Below are 20009 nucleotides of genomic sequence, written 5' to 3'. Positions count from 1 at the left end.
ACGATCAGATTATCGTACGATTGCTTCAAAACTGTTATTTTTCGGATGATTTTCGGTTCGTGTATGCGGGCCATTAGGGCTCGTTTGAAGAGCGGACTCTCTGAGAGCGTTTGACAGGCGGTGAGGAGGTGATCTATAGTCTGTTGCTTCCTACTTTGAGTTCTAAAAGCCGGCAACACTGATGCGACCACATTGCAAGGTGATTTTTTTACATGACCTTGTTCACTTGAAACGGTCGCATGTAGGGGGATAATTCTTGTTGCGCATTGAAAAAGCAAAGCATTGAAAATGTGGCAAGTATTCTAACCCATCTGGCTGCTTTTGCAGCTTAAGGGTGGGGGAGCAAAAATGTGTTTCAGACACCTTTTTTGTGCCAGGCAACCTTGAGTATAAATTTTGCCTTAAAAACAAAGTTAATAATGAATAAAGGGTCACAAAATAGGTCAATAAATGTATAAGGAGGCACCTTGCAGTACATAACCTTTTCAATGCTTCAGGATGGGTGACAGGGACACAATAAAGTGGAGGTCCACCCTAAAACAAAAAATTACACCAAAATGCTACAAAAAAAAAATAGAAAAGGAAAAAAAAATTCTTTACGTACCAGAAATTGCGTTTATAGGCGGATCTTCCTAATCTGCCTCTTCCTAGTCCACGGCTGGTCTTCATTCTTGCGTTGTCTTCTGGGGAATGGGGTGCGATGCCTTCTGGGAACTGTGTGTATCCCAGAGAGCAGCTGCCCATTCATATTCATACAGCGCCTTGAGTCTTGTGCATGTGCAGTAGGAAACGGGCAGTGAAGCTGCAAGGCTCCACTGCCTGTTTCCCTTAATGAGGATGGCGGCACCGGGACCTGCCACGATCGAGGGATCTGCCTCAGGAAGCCGACATCGCGGGCGGCTAGGACAGGTAAATGTCCTTAATAAAAGTGCCATGAATAAGCACTAAGTCAGTGCGAAACGTCGGTTATCCTCCTGTTTCTGTTGCTGTGATCTGGTATGTTTTGCTGTTCGTTTAAATAAAGACAACCTGTTTGGTTTGGAGTGCGGCCATCCATCCTTCATTTTACGCCCAGGCTTTACTTGTGCCTTTGAAGGGAGCTGCCATGTTGCTGAACTACATGTGCAATTCAACATCAAATGCAAAGATTTTGCAGAATGTTGAAAGATCTCAAGGAATAACAAACCCTTCCCTGTATGTGTCCATTATCACTTCATAATTTAACCTAGAGCTGCACGATTCTGGTCAAAATGAGAATCACGATTCTTTTGCTTAGACTAAAGATCACGCACGATTCCCAAAAACTGAATGCCAGAACCCCCCCCCCCCCCCCAAAAAAAATGAATAAATAAACCTGTGATTTATCTGAAAATATGAATATATAAAAAAAGAGACCAGTGATATGTTTATAATGTTAAAGATCATATAAGGCTGGGTTCACACTACGGTTTTCCCGTCCGTCAGCCGCATACGATTTCAGTATTGAAAACGTACGGGCCCGGACGGGAAAACGTAGAGATAGACAATGCATTGCAAATCGTATGCACTCAGATGCATCCGGGTGCGTACGATTTGCTGGCAAAACGTTTTTTAAACGTACGCAAAACCGTGTTCAACCACGGTTTTGCGGTCGTTTTTAAAACAGTATGGCAAACGCATACGTTTTCCTTTAACATTAATGTTAATGGAAAACGCACATATGTGCGGTGCCATACGTTCCCGTCCGTTTCAGCCGCATACGGTTTTTCATATAAATCGTATGTGGCTGACGGACGGGAAAACCGTAGTGTGAACCCAGCCTTACTTCTATGAAAAAAACAGAATCAAACTTTGATTCTGCTTTTTTTCATAGGAGTTATATGGTCTTTAACATTATAGACATATCACTGGTCTCTTTTTTTTTTTTTTTTTTTTATACATCAGAAGCAGTACCGCCGGCAACCACTGGGTGGCGCATGGATACAAACTACTGTTGTACAGAACTGTGAGAGAAGCCCAGGCATCTATCCAGCGGCGCAGGCTGCTGACATCGGTTCAGATATCGGCGCCATTTACGTTCCACGCTGGTTATGTGGACCAGCGGTGAACACAGAAGAATCGCGGGTCATCCCGCGGGGAGAATTGAGATTGCGATTCTCTCCGCGATTAATCGTGCAGCTCTAATTTAACCCCTACCTTTTCTGTCATCAACAAATGCCAGGCTTTGGGTGCCTACTTCACTGTAGCCATGCTTTTTTGGCCACGGGTCAAAAAGAAACTAATTTAAAATGTATACAAAATGCATCAAAACATAAATGTCAGAAAAACCAGGCAAGAAATAGGTCATTAAACATCAGGAAACCTTTGTTTCCCATCCCTTTGTCTTGTCTGTTTGCTCTCCTCCCATTTCCATTTTTTTCTAACTGTGGTCTACTTTTTATTCTGTACCCTTTGAGGATCTCCTACTTGCTAAGATTTAGCCGCTTTGACTATGCAATCTTGCCTAGCTTTTCACTTAATTTTTATGTATTCTGCTGTGTTGTTGTTCCTCTAGCCTAGGACATCGAGGCCATCACATTGATTGTCTGTGTTCTCATCTATTATTTATATAGTTTCCTACCGAACAGTCATTATATACTGGCTGCTTGAAAGCCAACTCTTCTACAAGCTTAGTAATTCCTTCATTTCAAGTTTTAAAGAGAGAAAATATGTGGTAGCCATTGCCCAAGTCTAATTTTGAACATTTAAAAGACAAAAAGAGCCCAAAGGCCAACGCTGAGCTAGAACAAGTGGTGAAAAATTATAAAAAATTGGACCGCAAAGAAACAAACAAACGAGTAATGCCGCATACACACCATCACTTTATGTGATGAAAAAAAACGACATTTTCTGTGAAGTAAAAAATGACGTTTTTGAAACTTCAATTTTCAAAGACGAAGTTGCCTACACACCATCGTTTTCTCACAATGTTCTAGCAAAGCGAGGTTACGTTCCACCACGTTTTTCCATTGAAGCTCGCTTCATAAGTAGCTTCTGGGCATGTGCGGATGAAAAAACGTCGTTTTAAACGACGTTTTTGCTACACACGGTCAATTTCTGTGAAGTAAAAGTTGACGTTTTGAAAAACGACACATAAAATTGAAGCATGCTTCAATTTTTTTTGGCCGTTTTTTAGAAGACATAAAACGACGTTTTCCCCCACACACAGTCAATTAAAGTGACGTTTTTAAAAACTTCATTTTTTTTCATCACATAAAGTGATGGTGTGTACGCGGCATAAGGCCTCGTACATACGATCGGTCAAACCGATGAGAACGATCTGAAGGACCGTTGTCATAGGTTAACCGATGAAGCTGACTGATGGTCCGTTGCGCCTACACACCATAGGTTAAATAACCGATCGTGTCAGAATGCGGTGACGTAAAACACAACGACGTGCTGAAAAAAAAAACAAAGTTCAATGCTTTCAAGCATGCGTCGACTTGATTCTGAGCATGCATGGATTTTTAACCGATGGTTTTGCATACTAACTATCGGTTTTGACCTATCGGTTATCAATCCAACCGGCAAATTTTAAAGCAAGTTGGCTTTTTTTTTAACCGATGGATAAATAACCTATGGGGCCCACACACGATCGGTTTTGACCGATGAAGGCGGTCCTTCAGACCGTTGTCCTCTGGTTAACCGATCGTGTGTACGTGGCCTAATAGTGGCAAAAGAAAATCAGCCAGCATCAAAAAGTCCAGTACTTCAAACAAGATATATAAAAAGTGAATGCAGCGCTAAAATATTATTAATGAAGAATAAAAATTATCAAAGTGAAAAAGACAAAAGAAAAACTCAAGCAGAGTCCAATCACATAAGAAAATCCATAGGTGTCTAGAGTCCATCCATGGAAATAGGGGATGAAACGGTGACTATAACCTTCACACACAATATGGCGCATCCGGCTCCGCACACCCAAGGTGATCCAATAATCTGCTTACCAGATGACGATGAATGCCTCAGCAGTCTTGCCCAGAACAGGGATTTAGCGGTCTCCCCAAAACCTAGGTAGTGTTCGGAGCTTCCAAGAAGTGATTCCTAGTGTGGCCGGCTAGTGGATCATGGTGCTCATAAATATGAAAGAAAAAACTCCCATAGTGTAGTATGTCAAAAATGTGGATCAATTTAATAAAAAATAAGTATTGTACTTACAATAGAAAAGTTCATCAGCCATCGAATCATTCAATTTGGATGTGTGGAAATCGCAGTGTCTCCATAAGCCGCACTCTACTTCCTGTATCAAAGAACGCCTGTCCACGCGTAGGGTGGAGCCTCTGACGTTATGTTTTTTTTCTTCCCGAGACGGTGGACATCTACTTCCTTTTAAAAAGAAAAATAAATCCGCGCAGAAATGACAAATGAACCCCTGTATAGCAGCTGAACACCAGGGTCAATAATCACAAAATCCCTGTAGAGAAACAAATACAGATGGTGCAGCGCTCAAATAAAATAATAAAAGATGAATAGAAAGTCCATAAAATCGCAGTACACCTCCAGTGAGTGCCAATGTAGACAGACAGATGACTGTGTAGGTAACTTCACACGTGCTAGACACACATCCACCACCACATGAAATGGCCTCTCACCTCACCACCTGGACCCTTTGATTATGGAGGGTCAAATGCGCTTTATGTGTAAATATCAGCAAATCTAGCAGTAGTAGAGACGTCGCAGAGAAACCGATGGGTCATCCCAATGCCAAAACATAGTGCTCTCCGATTTAATCGTAATAAAAGATAAAAAACACTCACAATGAAGGCACCACGATCGGTGCCGATGTATACAGCGTGTATATTGAGCAAAGTGATAGCCGCGGGTGACGTCACAATGCTCCTTCCGTACGCGTTGCGTCCTCTATGGGCTGGGACTTCTTCAGCGGTGAAGGAGGCGCGGAGCCTCCTTTTAATGCAGGAAGTAGAATGCGGCTTATGGAGACACTGCAATTTCCACACATCCATATTGAATGATTCGCTGGCTGATTAACTTTTCTATTGTAAGTGCAATACTCTGGTAGGCAGATTATTAGATCACCTTGGGTGTGCAGGGTCAGATGCTATATATATATATATATTGTGTGTGAAGATCATATTCACTGTTTCATCCCCTATTTCCATGGATGGACTTTAAACAGACACCTATGGATTTTCTTATTTAATGGGACTCTGCTTTAGTTTTTCACTTTTTTTTCTTTTTCACTTTATTCTTCCTTAATATTTTAGCACTGCATTCTCTTCTCATTTTGAACATGCTTGCTGCCTGACTGTCTTGCTCCAATACTCTGGGTAACTGCATTAGAAAAAGTACACTGATTAGCCGTTAATTTGCTCTGACTTCTCTAGCTGCATGCTTGTTCCATGTCATGTCAAAAGTGTAACAACCAACTAAGTAGCAAGTCGGCAATGTCAGCCCCCTTGTTTTCTCTCGGTTCAGCTTTTCTTTAGAGACATGACCATCAAGATTCACTATAGTTACTCCTATCCCCTCTGGTGAATCGGATATTTTCTCTCTTGCTGGAATTACTTGGAAGTATGTTTTGATGCCTGCGTGTCCCAGCTGTGGTTTCAGCCGACCACGTTATCACTAGTTGTCTCTGCAGGCCTGAAACATCAGATCTGATGGTTAAAGTGACTCTAAATGACATCCTTATTCTGCAAAATGAATCCATACATAACCATTACTTGGTGGTCCTGTAATTTATTGTTGAATCACGGTAGCAATACAAAAAAAAGGAATTTGGAGAGTTGGAGGCATGTAAGAGCAACAGGACGTTTTTGAGTTGAATATATGGGGCCAGATCCACAGTCAGCGGGCTTAACTTAAATCTTCCTATTTAAGTTACACCGCCGCAAAATTTCTACCTAAGTGCCTGATCCACAAAGCACTTACCTAGAAATTTTCGGGTGTGTAACTTAAATCTGTCCGGCGCAAGGCGTTCCCAATCTAATGGGGCGAGTCAGATTTAAATTAGGCGCGCTCCCGCGCCGGACGTACTGCGCATGCTCCCGACGCGATTTTCCCGACGTGCTTTGCGCGAAGTTACGTTACGCCGAGTTTTGTGAATCGCGCCGGCTAAAAAAAGTTGCGTCGGGAAAAAAAAGAGATGCGGCGGGAAAAAAAAAAAATTAAAAAAAAAATTTGACAGCGTCGCGGGAAAGAAGGGTCTACTTTTACATGGTGTACTAACTTTACACTTTGTAAAAGCAGCCCTAATTTTGCGTTTGCAAACTAACAACTTACGGAGACTTCACAAAGGGAAACCGCTTCGTGGATCTCCGTAAGTGCTAATTTGCATACCCAACGTGGAGTTTCGATGAGAAATGCCCCCAGCGGCGGCCGAGGTACTGCATCCTAAGATCCGACAGTGTAAAACTATTACACCTGCCGGATCTTAGGAATATCTATGCGTAACTGATTCTATGAATCAGTCGCATAGATAGAAACAGGGATACAACGGCGTATCCCTTTTGTGGATCTGGCCCTTAATATTTATTTATTTATTTTTTAAACCAGCGTTTAGCGTCACTTGAAGTCTGTCTGAATTGTATACCTGTCTGTATGAACTCGTACAGCCTAATAAAGTTGTGCTTACTTTTTTTTTTTTCTTTGTTGGGGGAAACGCTCTTCATTTTGTACAATGAATGATCTGTCTCTTGCTGATTTAAAATTCTTTCATTTATCGGGGTAAAATTGAGAATAGCTAGAGCTGTAATATAGATTTAATGATGGTATTCCCTTTTGCAGTGTGCTGCTACCCTTGTATACCTGTCTGTGAAAGATGTCTTCCAGCTGATAAATTACTACAGCTTCAGTTACTGGTTTTTCGTTGGATTGTCCATTGCTGGACAAATCTATCTGCGCTGGAAGCGGCCCGACATGCCGAGACCTATTAAGGTAAGTGATAACGTTATGATATAGGTCCAGGAACTGCATCATTTGTAGTAGATTAAATGACAGTCGTTATTTATTGGTATTGTGTTAAAATGCCCGAATGTTTTGTGTGCAGCTGCAGACACTTTTATGGCAATAATTTCCCCAAATGACATGAAACATGTCACTTCCTGGTTCCCCGGTGGGAGGATCAGCGAATGGACATTTTCTGAGCTTCCCTAGCGTTACCCTGCCCTGGGTCCGCAGGTGGGACAGTAGAGCTGGGGATGGGATACATGGCGGGATGGAAGTCGGCATACTGCAGTGGTTGTGCAAGTAATCGGGTGCCTTCACAGCTGCTGGAATAATTTCCAGCTGACAGCTTAACACAAGTACACACAGTAGCTGGGAGTGTGTTTTTAAAAAGTCCTTGATCCAAGTACTGTTTAATTATCATGCTGGAGCTCAAGAGGTTAAGGCACCTTTCACACTGGGGCGGTTTACAGGCGCTGTTGTGCTAAAAATAGCGCCTGCAAACTGACCCTAGACAGCGGATGCTTTCAATGGGAAGGAGCGGTAAACACACCGCTCCAAAGATGCAGCTAGCAGGACTTTTGGAGCGGTCCTGCTAGCGCACCGCTCCAGCCCGAGGGCTTTTTCACACTGGAGCGGTGCGCTAGCAGGACCGCTCCAAAAGTCCTGCTAGCCGCATCTTTGGAGCGGTGAGAAGAGCGGTGTGTTTACCGCTCCTTCCCATTGAAGGCAATGGGAAACCACGGCTATACCGCCGGCAATGTGCCTGTGCAGAGGCGCATTGCCGGCGGTATTGACCCTTTTTCAGCCGCTAGCGGGGGTTAAAGCCGCATCGCTAGCGGCCGAATACGCTGCAATTCTGACGGTATAGCGCCACTAAAAATAGCGCCGCTATACCGCCACCGCACCTCCCGCCACAGTGTGAAAGGGGCCTAAAGCAAGTCTGACAGCTTTAAAATCCAGATGAAAAGAAGAGTTAGGCCGGCCATACACTATGCAATTTTCTTTCCTTCAACCACGGATTGAAGGAAAGAAAATTGTTCGCTTTCTCTCATCAACACAGTCAGTGTTGATGGGGAAATCCCTTTCGCTGCGCTATCCTAGGTGAATGACTAGGAGTACGATGTACCCCATACTCATTCACCTAGGGTGGGGGGCCGGCATCTGGGGGCCCCCTTATTAAAGGGTGCTCCCAGATTCCAATAAGCTCCCTTCCCGCAGACCCCGACAACCAACGGCCAGGGTTGTCGGAAAGAGGCCCTGTCCTCATCAACATGGGGACAGGGTGCTTTGGGGTGGGGGGGGCCACAGGGCGCCCCAAAGCACCTACCCCCATGTTGAGGGCATGCGGCCTGCCACGGTTAAGGAGGGGGGGGGGCGCTCGCTCGTCCCCCACCCCATTCCTGACCGGCTGGGCTGCTGCTCTGATACGGGTCTGGTATGGATTTTGGGGGGACCCCCCACGCCAGTTTTTCGGCGCAGGGGGTGTCTCCTTAAAATCCATGGCAGACCCAAGGGCCTAGTATGCTCCCGTAGGGGGGGACCCATGCCGGTTTTTTAGTTGAAATTTGGCGTAGAGTTCCCCCTCGAGATTCATACCAAACGCAGCTGACACAGTGCACTGCGGTTACCTGCGGTTATGTGCCGATAGCTGCGGGATTTCGCAGCTGGACGCATCCAGTTCTATTTTTTTCTATCCGCACAAAACCGCGGGGAAAAACACTGCAGGTAACCGTAGTGTGTGAATGATGTCATAGGAAAGCATTGTGTGCTTCTAGCTGCGGTAAAATCCACAGCTTAAAGCACCATTCTATCCGTCCGTCTGAAAGGGACCTTAAAAAAGAAGGGTCAACACTGCAAATGTTGACTCTTTGCATAAACGTATTGTAATTGTCGATAAAATCTATTGACACTTCTTCAGAAATGCTTGAAAGTATATCATGGTAAGATCTGACAAAAAGATCTAAAAACACTGAAGCAGCAGACTTTGTGAAAATGTAGTTTGTCATTCTCAAAACTTTTGGCCACGGCTGTGTATCACCAGTGCCTCCAAAACGTGCATTGTAATTAAACTTGAGTATTGAGTATTTCACTTGGATGCTTTGACATTGGCATGTTGTGTACAACATGGATTTTTATTTTTTTATTATTTTTTGGGGAGGAAGTTCCACTTTAGGTTCAGTTTACAATCCTGCCAGACACACTAGAAATGATACCGATCCCTGTCTGGGTTACAATGGGAATTTTGTATTTGGTTAAATTACCTGTATTTTTTATTTTACTTTTTTGATAATGATTAATGTTTTTCCAATATTTTTTTCTTTTTTTTTTCCTTTTCAGCTTAGTCTCTTCTTTCCAATCACATTTTGCTTGTGTACAGTGTTCCTCATCGCAGTCCCATTGTACAGTGATACAGTGAACTCGCTCATTGGAATAGGGATTGCTCTTTCTGGTGTCCCTGTCTATTTCATGGGAGTTTATCTTCCAGAGTCTAAAAGGCCACCGTTTGTTGGCAAATTATTTGGTAAGTAACAATAAGAAGGAATAGTGTGTTTCATAAAGTGCTTATTTTCATTTTATTGCTAAACTAACATGAAACCTGATTGGATCAAATGCAACTTTTAGGAATGCTTTAAACCAGGGGTCTCAAATTACCTGAGGGCCACAAGACAAGTTTTCATATGCCATGGGGGGCCGCATGCAAACTTTCAAACTTCAAAAACAACAGTACTGGTGTCAGCGAGCACATTATTAACCCCCAGCACTGGTGTCAGCGAGCGCATTATTACCACCAGCACTGGTGTAAGGCAGGGTTTGACAAATTTGCTTGGAATCTAGGAGCCAGCAAACGCACCCCGTCCCGACGGGCTTCCGCGCAGAAGCGAACACATACGCGAGCTGCGCCCGCATATGTAAACAGTGTTCAAACCACACATGTAAGGTATCGCTGCGATTGGTAGAGCGAGAGCAATAATTCTAGCACTAGACCTCCTCTGTAACTCAAAACATGCAACCTGTAGAGTTTTTTAAACGTCACCTATGAAGATTTTAAAGGGTAAAAAAGTTTGTCGGCATTCCACAAGCGGACGCAATTTTGAAGCGTGACATGTTGGGTATGAATTTACTCAGCGTAACATTATCTTTCATAATATTAAAAAAAAATGGGGATAACTTTACTGTTGTCTTATTTTTTTATTAAAAAAGGTGAAATTTTTTCCCAAAAAAGTGCGCTTGTAAGACCGCTGTGCAAATACGGCGTAACAGAAAGTATTGCAACGATCGCCATTTTATTCTCTGGGGTGTTAGGATAAAAAATATATATAATGTTTGGGGGTTCTAACTAGAGGGAAGAAGATGGCAGTGAAAATAGTGTAAAATGACATTAGAATTGCTGTTTAACTTGTAATGCTTAACTTGTAATACCAACGGCCACCACCAGATGGCGCCAGCTCACATCTGGTGGTAATAACTTGTAATACCAACGGCTCACCACCAGATAGCACCAGCTCAAAAAAAAAAAATTTTTTTTTTTTTTTTTTTTACTCTTTGCTCCCCCCACTTCCACCCTGACTGCGGGCCATTTATAACTGGTCCGCGGGCCGCAAATGGCCCGCGGGCCGGTACTTTGAGACCACTGCTTTAAACTATAATCACTCAAAATTGGTCTTTAACCACTTCAGCTCCGGAAGGTTTTACCCCCTCCCTGACGAGGCCATTTTTTCCAATACAGCACAGCGTTGCTTTAACTGACAAACGCTGTAACCAAATGAAGTTGATGTCCCTTTCTTTCTTTTTTTTTTTTTTTTCTTTTTTTCACAAATGGAGCTTTTTTTGGTGGTATTTGATCACCTCTGCGGTTTTTATTTTTTTCTATAAACAAAAAGCGACAATTTAAAAAACAAAACAAAAAAAACAATAGTTTTTTTTTCTAAAACATAGCCAATAAAAAAAAAAAATGTAAAAAATCGAATTTCTTCATCAATTTAGGCCAATATGTATTCTGCTACATGTTTTTGGTAAAACAAATCCTAATAAGTGTATATTCATTGGTTTGTGCAAACGTTGTAGCGTCTACAAACTATGGGATAGATTTATAGACTTTATCATTGTTTCTGCCAGTAATGGCGGCGATCAGCAATTTTTAGCAGGACTGCGACATTGCAGCAGACAAATCTGACACTAAGTGACACTTTTTGGGTAGCAGTGACATCAATACAGCGATCGGTGCTAAAAAAAAAAATGCATGGTCACTGGCAGGGAAAGGGTTACCGGGGGTTTCCTATGAGTGCTTTCTAACTATGGGGGGGGGCGGGGTTTGCTTTGAATAAAGGAAAACAGAAATCCATGTTTCAACACGAGATCTAAATTTTCCCCTCTGGCAGAATGGTGGTCTGCTTTGTTTACATAGGCAGACCGCCTCTCTCCGAACAATAGCCAGGTTCCCGGCGGACGGTGCGTCCGCTGATTGGTGCGGGCCCCCCAAAGCCTAAGGCCCCTTTCACACGGGCAGACTGTTCAGGTCCGCCTGTCAGTTTTTTGGCGGACCTGAACGGGCGCTCCATGCAAGTCTATGGAGCGTCGGATGTCAGCGGTGACATGTCCAATGACATCTGACCCGCTAAAATCAGATGTATGGCGATACGTCACCATCCGTCCATGGCGGATCGGGTCAGATCTGATGAAAATGGACATGCTGTCCGCTTTTGTCCAATCTCTCCATAGGAGACAACGGCGTTCGACAAGCCCCTCCCCGCTCAGTGAGCAGAGAGGAACTTGTCATCCGCTAGCTCAGCGGAGATCAATGGAGAGAGCTCCCGCTGAGTTTGAGGACTCCGTAGCGACAGATCCGCCTCGGTAGGAGATTTTGCGCTTAAGGGCCACACTTCCACAGTCTATGTAAGTGGGACGGTCTTTAAGTGGTTAAAGAGGAACTGAATAATGCAAGCTGTGCCCAAAATGCAGAGGGCAAGGGACTGGCTGTTGTCCCTGCAGCTGATCTTTGCAGATGCATGTCAGAATTTGACAGCAATGCTGCATGGCCCCCAAACTCGGGCAGCGTGAAGGAGGGGCTGTGCAACCTCTCGTGCACGGCTGTCAGATTTTTGACATGTGGCTGTATCTGTGTAGCTAGTGCTTGCGCCTTCACAGGCTGCTTGCACGTGGTCTGGTTTAGGTGCCGTCATTGTGCATCGTCCTGTACGCAGGACATTGCACATCTTAATGAAGCCTTATGCCATGCTCTGCAGTTTGTCTCTATTTGAATTCAGCTATCGTGGTAGAGGCAGGGCTTCTGCTACTTCATGGCTCTGCCTTCAACAAGAACAGTTGGCTGCACAGCAGTGAAAATCCATAGCCGTCCATACAAACTCTAGTGACATCTACACCATCAATGTGTAACATGTGGGCATTTACAAGAAGACTATGACCCCCATAATCTTGCATATAGTCATAAAAACCCCAGACAACACGTGAACCAGCAAGTTAGTAAAGGGATCCTCCAGTGTTAACTTGTTTGCCAGCCTCTCATAAATGTCCTATGAACACAAGGAAAGGAGAGCGCACCTTTCATGACCTCTCTGATTATTGGGATCATGGGGTGTGGGCCGGATTCAGATACATTGCAGTATCTGCCGGAACGTATGTCAGGTACGGTACGCCGCCGTAACTTAGGGCGCAAGTTCCATATGCAGAAAGAACTTGCGCTCTTAGTTACGGCGGCCTAATGTATGTGTGTCGGCGTAAGCCCGCCTAATTCAAATGGTGATGATGTGGGCGTGTTTTATGTTAATTCACTGTGACCCCACATATTTGTGTGTATTTTATGAACGGCGCATGCGCCGTTCGTGAAAAAATCCCAGTGCGCATGCTCGAAATTACGCCGCAAGTCGTCATTGCTTTAGACGTGAACGTAATTTACGTACAGCCCTATTCGCGAACGACTTGCGCAAACGACGTAACATTTTCAAAATTCGGCGCAGGAACGACGTCCATACTTAACATTAGCTACGCCTCATATAGCAGGGGTAAATTTACGCCGGAAAAAGCCTAACGTTAACAATGTAAAAAAATGCGTCGGCCGGACATACGTTTCTGAATCGGCGTAAATACCTAATTAGCAAATTCCTTGCGTAACTATACTGAAGCGCCACCTAGTGGCCAGCGTAAATATGCAGCCTAAGATACGACAGTGTAAGACACTTACACCGGTCGGATCTTAGGAAAATCTATGCGTAACTGATTCTCTGAATCAGTCGCATAGATACGACGGCCCGCACTCAGAGATACGACAGCGTATCCGGAGATACGCCATCGTATCTCGTTTCTGAATCCGGGCCTGTATATTTAAAAAAAAAAAATAAAAAAAATTCTTTGGATTAGCGTGGCACTTATTGCTCAGAGCAGTGACACAACCAAATCCCTGGAGGCTGGCATTCAGAGGCAGCAGAGCCTTAATCTGGCTTAGCGTCACAGGCCCGGGAAAATTGCATGAGAAACTGGAGTACACTTCGGTTTTGGCTTCATTCCAGCTTGGGGAGATCATATGTTCTTTGGTTTTCCTTCCCTTCACCCAGTTACACCTGCCATGGTCTTGGGGTACACTTTGGAATTCACAGAAAATGATCCAGCCACCAGTTTGCTTTCATTAGAAAGTCAACAGTCGTCTTATGCAGGGTTTAACCACTTTAGCCCCCCAGACCATTTGGCTGGCCAACGACCAGAGCACTCGTTACAATTCGGCACTGCGTTGCTTTAACTGACAATTGCGCGGTCGTGCAATTTGGCTCCCAAACAAAATTGACGTCCTTTCTCCCCACCCCACAAATGGAGCTTTTTTTTTAGTGGTATTTGATCACTTCTGCAGTTTTTATTTTGTGCGCTATAAACAAAAATAGAGTGACAATTTTGAAAAAAAATATATATATATTTTGGTACTTTTTGCTATAAATACCCCCAAAAAATCTATAAAAAACATATTTTTTTTCCTTGGTTTAGGCCGATACATATTATTCTTCTACATATATTTTTGGTAAAAAAATCGCAATAAATGGTTTGCGCAAAAGTTATAGCATCTACAAAATAGGGGATAGTTTTATAGCATTTTTATTAATATATATATTTCTTTACTAGTAATGGCGGCTATCAGCGATTTTTATCGTGACTGCGACATTACGGCGGACATATTGGACACTTTTGACACCATTTTACATTTATACACATAAAAATGCACTGATTACTGTATACATGTGACTGGCAGTGAAGGGGTTAACCACTAGGGTCGAAGAAGGGGTTAAGTGTGTCCTAGGGAGTGATTCTAACTACTAGGGTGCATGGCTACGAGTGACACGTCACTGATTGCTGCTCCCGATGAGAGGGAGCAGACGATCAGTGACATTTAGCTAGATTCAGAGAGACTTAGGCTGGCGTATCAGTAGATACGCCAGCCTAAGTCTGAATTTGCGTCGGCGCTAATTTAAGCGTATTCTGGTAACCAGATACGCTTAAATTAGGCTCAGATACGAGCGGCGTAAGTGTCTTACACAGTCGTATCCTAAAGTGTAATTTTTAGGCTGACCGCTAGGTGGCGCTTCCATTGCGGTCAGCGTAGAATATGTAAATGAGTAGATATGCCTATTCACGAACGTACGCCCGGCCGACGCAGTACAGATACGCCGTTTACGTAACGCATTATCAGGCCTAAAGTTATTCCATCAAATAGCTGGAATAGTAATGTTAAGTCCGGCCGCCGTTCCCGCGTCGAAATTTGAAAATTTTACGTCGTTTGCGTAAGTCGTCCGTGAATAGGGTTGGACGTCATTTACGTCCACGTCGCAATTAATAGGACCGTACTTTGCCGCAATGCACACTGGGATATGTAGGCGGACGGCGCATGCGCCGTTCGTAAAATACGTCAATCACGTCAGGTCAAGCCCCATTAACATAAAACACGCCCCCTCAGCCTATTTTGAATTAGGCGCCATTACGCCCGCTCGCTTTAGGCTACGCCGCCGTAACTTAGCAGGCAAGTACTTTGTGAATCATGTACTTGCCTCGCTAACTTACGGCGGCGTAGTGTAAACACGATGTGCTACGCCGCCGCAAAGTTAGGACGCCCTTTCTGAATCTACCCCATAGTCACTAGGCAGAATGGGGAGATGCTTGTTGACAGGGGCGTGCGCCCGCACGGCGGGAATTTTCAAAGTGACATAAATATACGTTACTTTGCCAGCCGTGCCATTCTGCCGACTTGTATGTACAGGAGTCGGTCGGGAACCAGGTAAAGCCCCCTACTGCCACGGCCGTAAGCCTATAGACTTTACCTTGCATGTTGGCCATGTGTGGGGGACTGTGTCAAACACTTTTGCCAATTGCCAGTATACTATATCAACATCCAGTCCTTTTGTCTCTGTTTTTGATTACTTCCTCAAACAAAAAGCAGATTTGTTTTGACAACTTCAGCTTTATGTAAATTCATACTGGCTGTTGCTTAAAATGTTTTCTAGCAAAAACTCTAGCATCACCCTTTGCAATGGCCTTAACATGAGGAATGACGGTGATCAGCCAGGATGTTAAAACTGATCCCTTTTTTTTTTTTTTTTTTTTTCCTGCAGTCAGTTGGTGGAAGAGTTCTTTTATTTGGGCAATTGATTTCTTCCTAATCCAATTGTCATCTGACAGTCTAGTGATGAGAATGTTAAATTGAATGGACACTCAATAAAAGCAACCAAATTACAAAGTGCAAATGATGCAGAAAGGAGACTTGAAACACCAATTAAGAGCTCAGTTAATGCTTTAGGCTGGTTTCACGCTAGAACACGCAGCAAATTTTGGGCTGAATTCGGACCTGAAACGGACCAAAAAGATACACAGGGCTCCTGTGCAATTCGCACCGGAAATGCGTGAACCATCTCCATAGAGAGCAGGCCAAGCTGGCACAAATGAACTATTGGCTACACTAACAGATGCGCACTCTGGGTGTGCTGTATAAACTATGTGGTATCAGTTACAGTTTACAGCACTGTGTTCCAACAGCAGGATTAGAACTTCCTGTCCCACTCACAGAACAAAAACGGAGTCTGGCTTTGCACTGCTCAGCCGTTTATAGGCAGCTTTGTATTCTATGAATGAATACCATGCTTCCTCGTGATTTTATCCACCTGCCTCTCTGCCTCAGTCAATTAGAGGAACCCTTTGTATTCTAGGAATGAAAACAAAGCTGCCTATAAATGGCTGAGCAGCGCTCAGTCTGGCTCAAATTTGTTCCAGGTGTGTGTGTGTGTGTGTGTGTGTGTGTGTGTGAGTGTGTGATAGGAAGTTTTCATCCTGCTGCCAGAGCCAAGTGCTATATGCTGCCTGTAGCTAAAAATACAGTTTTATACAGCAGGTGCACTTGCAAAATAGAACATACACTAGAAAATAGTTTGTCTGGGCCAGCTTGACTCAAGGTCCTTCAGCTAGCTCTTTGAGCTGCAGACGTGTCCAGTTTTCTACTTTCTTGGGAATGTTAGTGCAACATTCTTGTGTTATACCACTCAGTGATAGGTAGATAAATATAATTACAATGATCCTGTGAAAGAACATACTGATATTAAATACAAAAAACTATAATTAAATATAGGATTTCAAAACAATGTCTCTTTGTCATGAACACATGACATTATAGTCCCAAATCTTGTGAAAAATGTGTCATAAACGAAGTACACACAACGTGAAGGAAATTCTTCTTGGTTGATATAATCTTGCTTTTTAGTGAAAAAAAGGAAAATACCACCACCACATTCCAGTCTTCTTAACCACCAAATAACTGTGCTGATGAGAAAAGGATGTGCTTACCAGAAGAGGTAGACTACTTTAGTTAAAAAGTTAGTCAATTGAGCCTATGCAGGATTGTGCCTGCATACACATCGGACAGAAAGCAGATAATATCCTCATCCCAGGACGTCCCAATTAGGATATGCAAAAAAACAATGGAGGTACCAATAGTGTAATTCTGCAAAAAATTTATTAAAAATACAAAGTAGAAAAAATAATAAAACAGCCGAAATGGCCTCTTACTGTAGGGGTGCCTACCCGGCACTGGGGCTGCGAGCCTGTCACCGCTACCTTGCGGTACAATGGGTGTGTGGGTCACTTCAGTAGAGACGCTACCTTCGTAGCGTCGCTTGGCATCCCAGCTGACAGCTACACGAGCTCCACGAGCAGGGAAAGGCGCGTCACGTGATCGGGTCCGCCTCCGACGTACGTTTTGTTGGATAGAACCTCTTCAGGGGGGCGTGCCCGATCACTGGTGCATGATGGAATATGTAGTCCCGGAAAGACTACTCATTGGTCCAAATCAAAAATCTATCTGCAGCAGCCGCAGTGTCGTTTAGGCTAAAAGTTACATCACGATTCCTCATGCATATCTGACATCCAGTAGGCAATAAGAGTGCAAATGCCACAATGCAGACGGCTAAACCGCCAGCAAGTCACATTTGCACAAAACAAAAGAAATAAAAGCGGCACACTGCCCTCGCATCCCTCCGGACGTGCAAGGCACTAAAATCCTAACTTTAGGAAATAGGGAGACTAATGGTTGGATAAGATTAAAATTAGTTAATGGCAATAGCATAGGCCTAATCAACAACTTAAAAAGTACTATGGTTACGCCATGTAGATTAAATTAATAATCAGCATTAAGGTTTATTAACTCCAAGGGAGGGAGGGGAAACTCCTCTCGCATCCCTCTGGACTTGCAGGGCGCTCTTTCCACATAAGGCAAAAAACAACCCATACCATCGGAAATGATAACTTGACCACTTCATATCTACATATATGTGGGTGCTTAAATAGAACTACCCACATGTTTTAGTACCCAGTCCCATTTTATCCATAATATACTTCCCTCATTATGGAACACCATGGTAGTGGACAGAGAGAAAAAAGTTTATAATGAATCCATAAGATTAGACACAAAGCATCTAATCCTGTAAGAGGGGTGATAATGTTATCACTCCCACCTGGCCCGGAGGAACTTAATCTATGAAAAATTAGATAACTTAAAATTGTACTCATAACAAAGGAAGATACCAATAGATTTACAGTATATTCAGCTTCAACCCCTTAAATGACTGCATTGCCAAATTAGTAATTTGCCAAGAAACAATTGAGGTCTTTGGCAAATGACTAATTTGTCTATGGTAATGCTGTCAACACAATGTTGGCTGCAAAACTGAAGCATTAGAGGCAGGGGGGTTATCCTGGGCCGGCCTACAGATTTATTTAAAAAAACATTGGTTGCCACTGTCCATTGCTCTGGTAGGCAGCAGTATAAACTGAAAACGTAAGACTTTCTGTGTCTATAGTTGGGGAACAGCAAGTATATTTGATGTGAAGGTAAAGGCCACAGTAAGAGCCGGTTCAAACTGGGGCGACTCATCAGGCGGCTGAGCCGCCTGATGAGTCGCGTCCCATTCAATGCAATGGAACCGTTCTAATAGGAGCGACGCAAGTCACTCCGACTTAGAAAAAGGTTCTTGTACGACTTCGGGGGCAGCTTGGGGCGACCTGCATTGACTTTTATACAGAAGTCGTTTTGCTGGTCGCCTCTGAAGTCGTGCCGCGGGAGTGTGAACCGGCTCTAAATGTATAATTGGAGAAATAATTGCAAAGTCTGAAGTGTGGGTTTTTTTTTTTTTTTTTTCCTTTTAACTTCTATTTTTTTTATATTGCTTTTTTAGCTTTCCTCACAAGATGGACCCAGCTGATTTTCAACTGCGTCTTGACAGAGATGGACATGGTAGAAGAGAAAAAGCCAATCGTAAAATCAAAGAAGCCATTATGATTACAGACTTTGGCAACATAAAAAAAGAACAAAAACATTGTTATAAAGAAAAGGCGATTTCATGTGACAAGCGTTTTTTGCTTTACTGAAGACGGTTTCTGTTGCGAAGAGACCCAGCTGCAGTGAAGATGGACAATAACAAATCATTGCTCAAACTACACCATTCGTTCCAAATCTTAAACGTTTTTAGTGTTCTACACTCCTTTTTATTGTCAGTTTTATGTGTATTTTTTTTTATTTTATTTTTTAATTGCCAAAAACCATTTCCACATCCACCAGCAACTACTCATCAGGGAAACTACTCAACCTTCACAGCCTTCAAGTTTAGAAAATAATGAATACCCAGATGTCCAATACCCAGATGTGTTACGGGTGAGGAGATGTGTGGACTGTGGTTGAGTTCTGTACATGAAAATTGCTGCTCTTCATGTTAAACCCTTGTACTATGATAAAGGAACTATCTAACAGTGTTGTAGACCCGTGTTTCACTACTTATTTTAACTAGGTATCCCTTTTTATAAAGCCAGTATTTATCAGCTACCCCTTATGGTGACTTTGTTTATCCACATGATCAATGAGTCAAACACTTTATACGACTAAACTGATTGAATGGAATAAAATTGCATCTATTCAGTCAATTTAGTAAGCTCTTAATTGCTTCCGATCGATAGCCTCATACAGGCCACTATTTTGAGCTATTATGAGCTATTGTGTTTGGACAGGGGGAAGGCCCCCCCCTGCCAGAACACTCTGGTCAGCGTTCTCCGCCATTGGCAGAGAGTGCTAATCGGGAGCCGGTTGGCAGACCTTTTAATGGTCATGAGCCTTTGACTGCCATACATACATGTCGCATGTTAGCCGGTTCAATAGAAACCAGCCAACATTTGGCCCTGTGTGCACTAGACTTAGGTGTGTCGGAAGGACCTAAAGTGGCTGTAAACCCTGTACTACCACTTTTACCTACAGGTAAGCCTATAATAAGGCCAGCCCTCAAAATTTACACTTGCCACTTGCATTTTGCGAGTAAATTTTGAGGGCTGGCGAGTGTCTGTCTGTCTGCTTGGGAGCAGGGGGGGGGGGGGGGGGCAAGCGAGGGGGAGGAGGAGGGGGGGGCAAGCGAGGAGGAGGAGCCGCCGCTGCGTTCAAACTGCGGGGAACATTACAACTTTCAATTCCCCGCAGCTTATACAGCCCCTCCCCTCCGGGAAACTGATAGGCAGATCACCCATCCCAGGACTGGATGGGTGATCTGTCTATCAAAGTT

General features: G+C 43.5%; 1 protein-coding gene across 1 annotated transcript in view; it reads left to right on the top strand.

The window, feature by feature from the left end:
- The window catches only part of SLC7A6 (solute carrier family 7 member 6), an 82510-nt gene extending 63290 nt beyond the window's left edge, over nt 1-19220 (top strand). Inside the window, exons 8-10 of the mRNA XM_040329113.1 lie at nt 6766-6915; nt 9265-9448; nt 18642-19220. Coding sequence (XP_040185047.1) covers nt 6766-6915; nt 9265-9448; nt 18642-18745 — 438 coding nt within the window. The 3' untranslated portion in view covers nt 18746-19220. The remainder of the gene's footprint in view (nt 1-6765; nt 6916-9264; nt 9449-18641) is intronic.
- Nucleotides 19221-20009: the final 789 nt, after the last annotated feature.

This window comes from Rana temporaria, chromosome 11 (assembly GCF_905171775.1).
Source record: "Rana temporaria chromosome 11, aRanTem1.1, whole genome shotgun sequence".
NCBI classification, from domain to species: Eukaryota; Metazoa; Chordata; class Amphibia; order Anura; family Ranidae; genus Rana; species Rana temporaria.
Note: the sequence above shows the minus strand (reverse complement) of the source record. Positions and strands in the feature narration are given on the sequence as shown.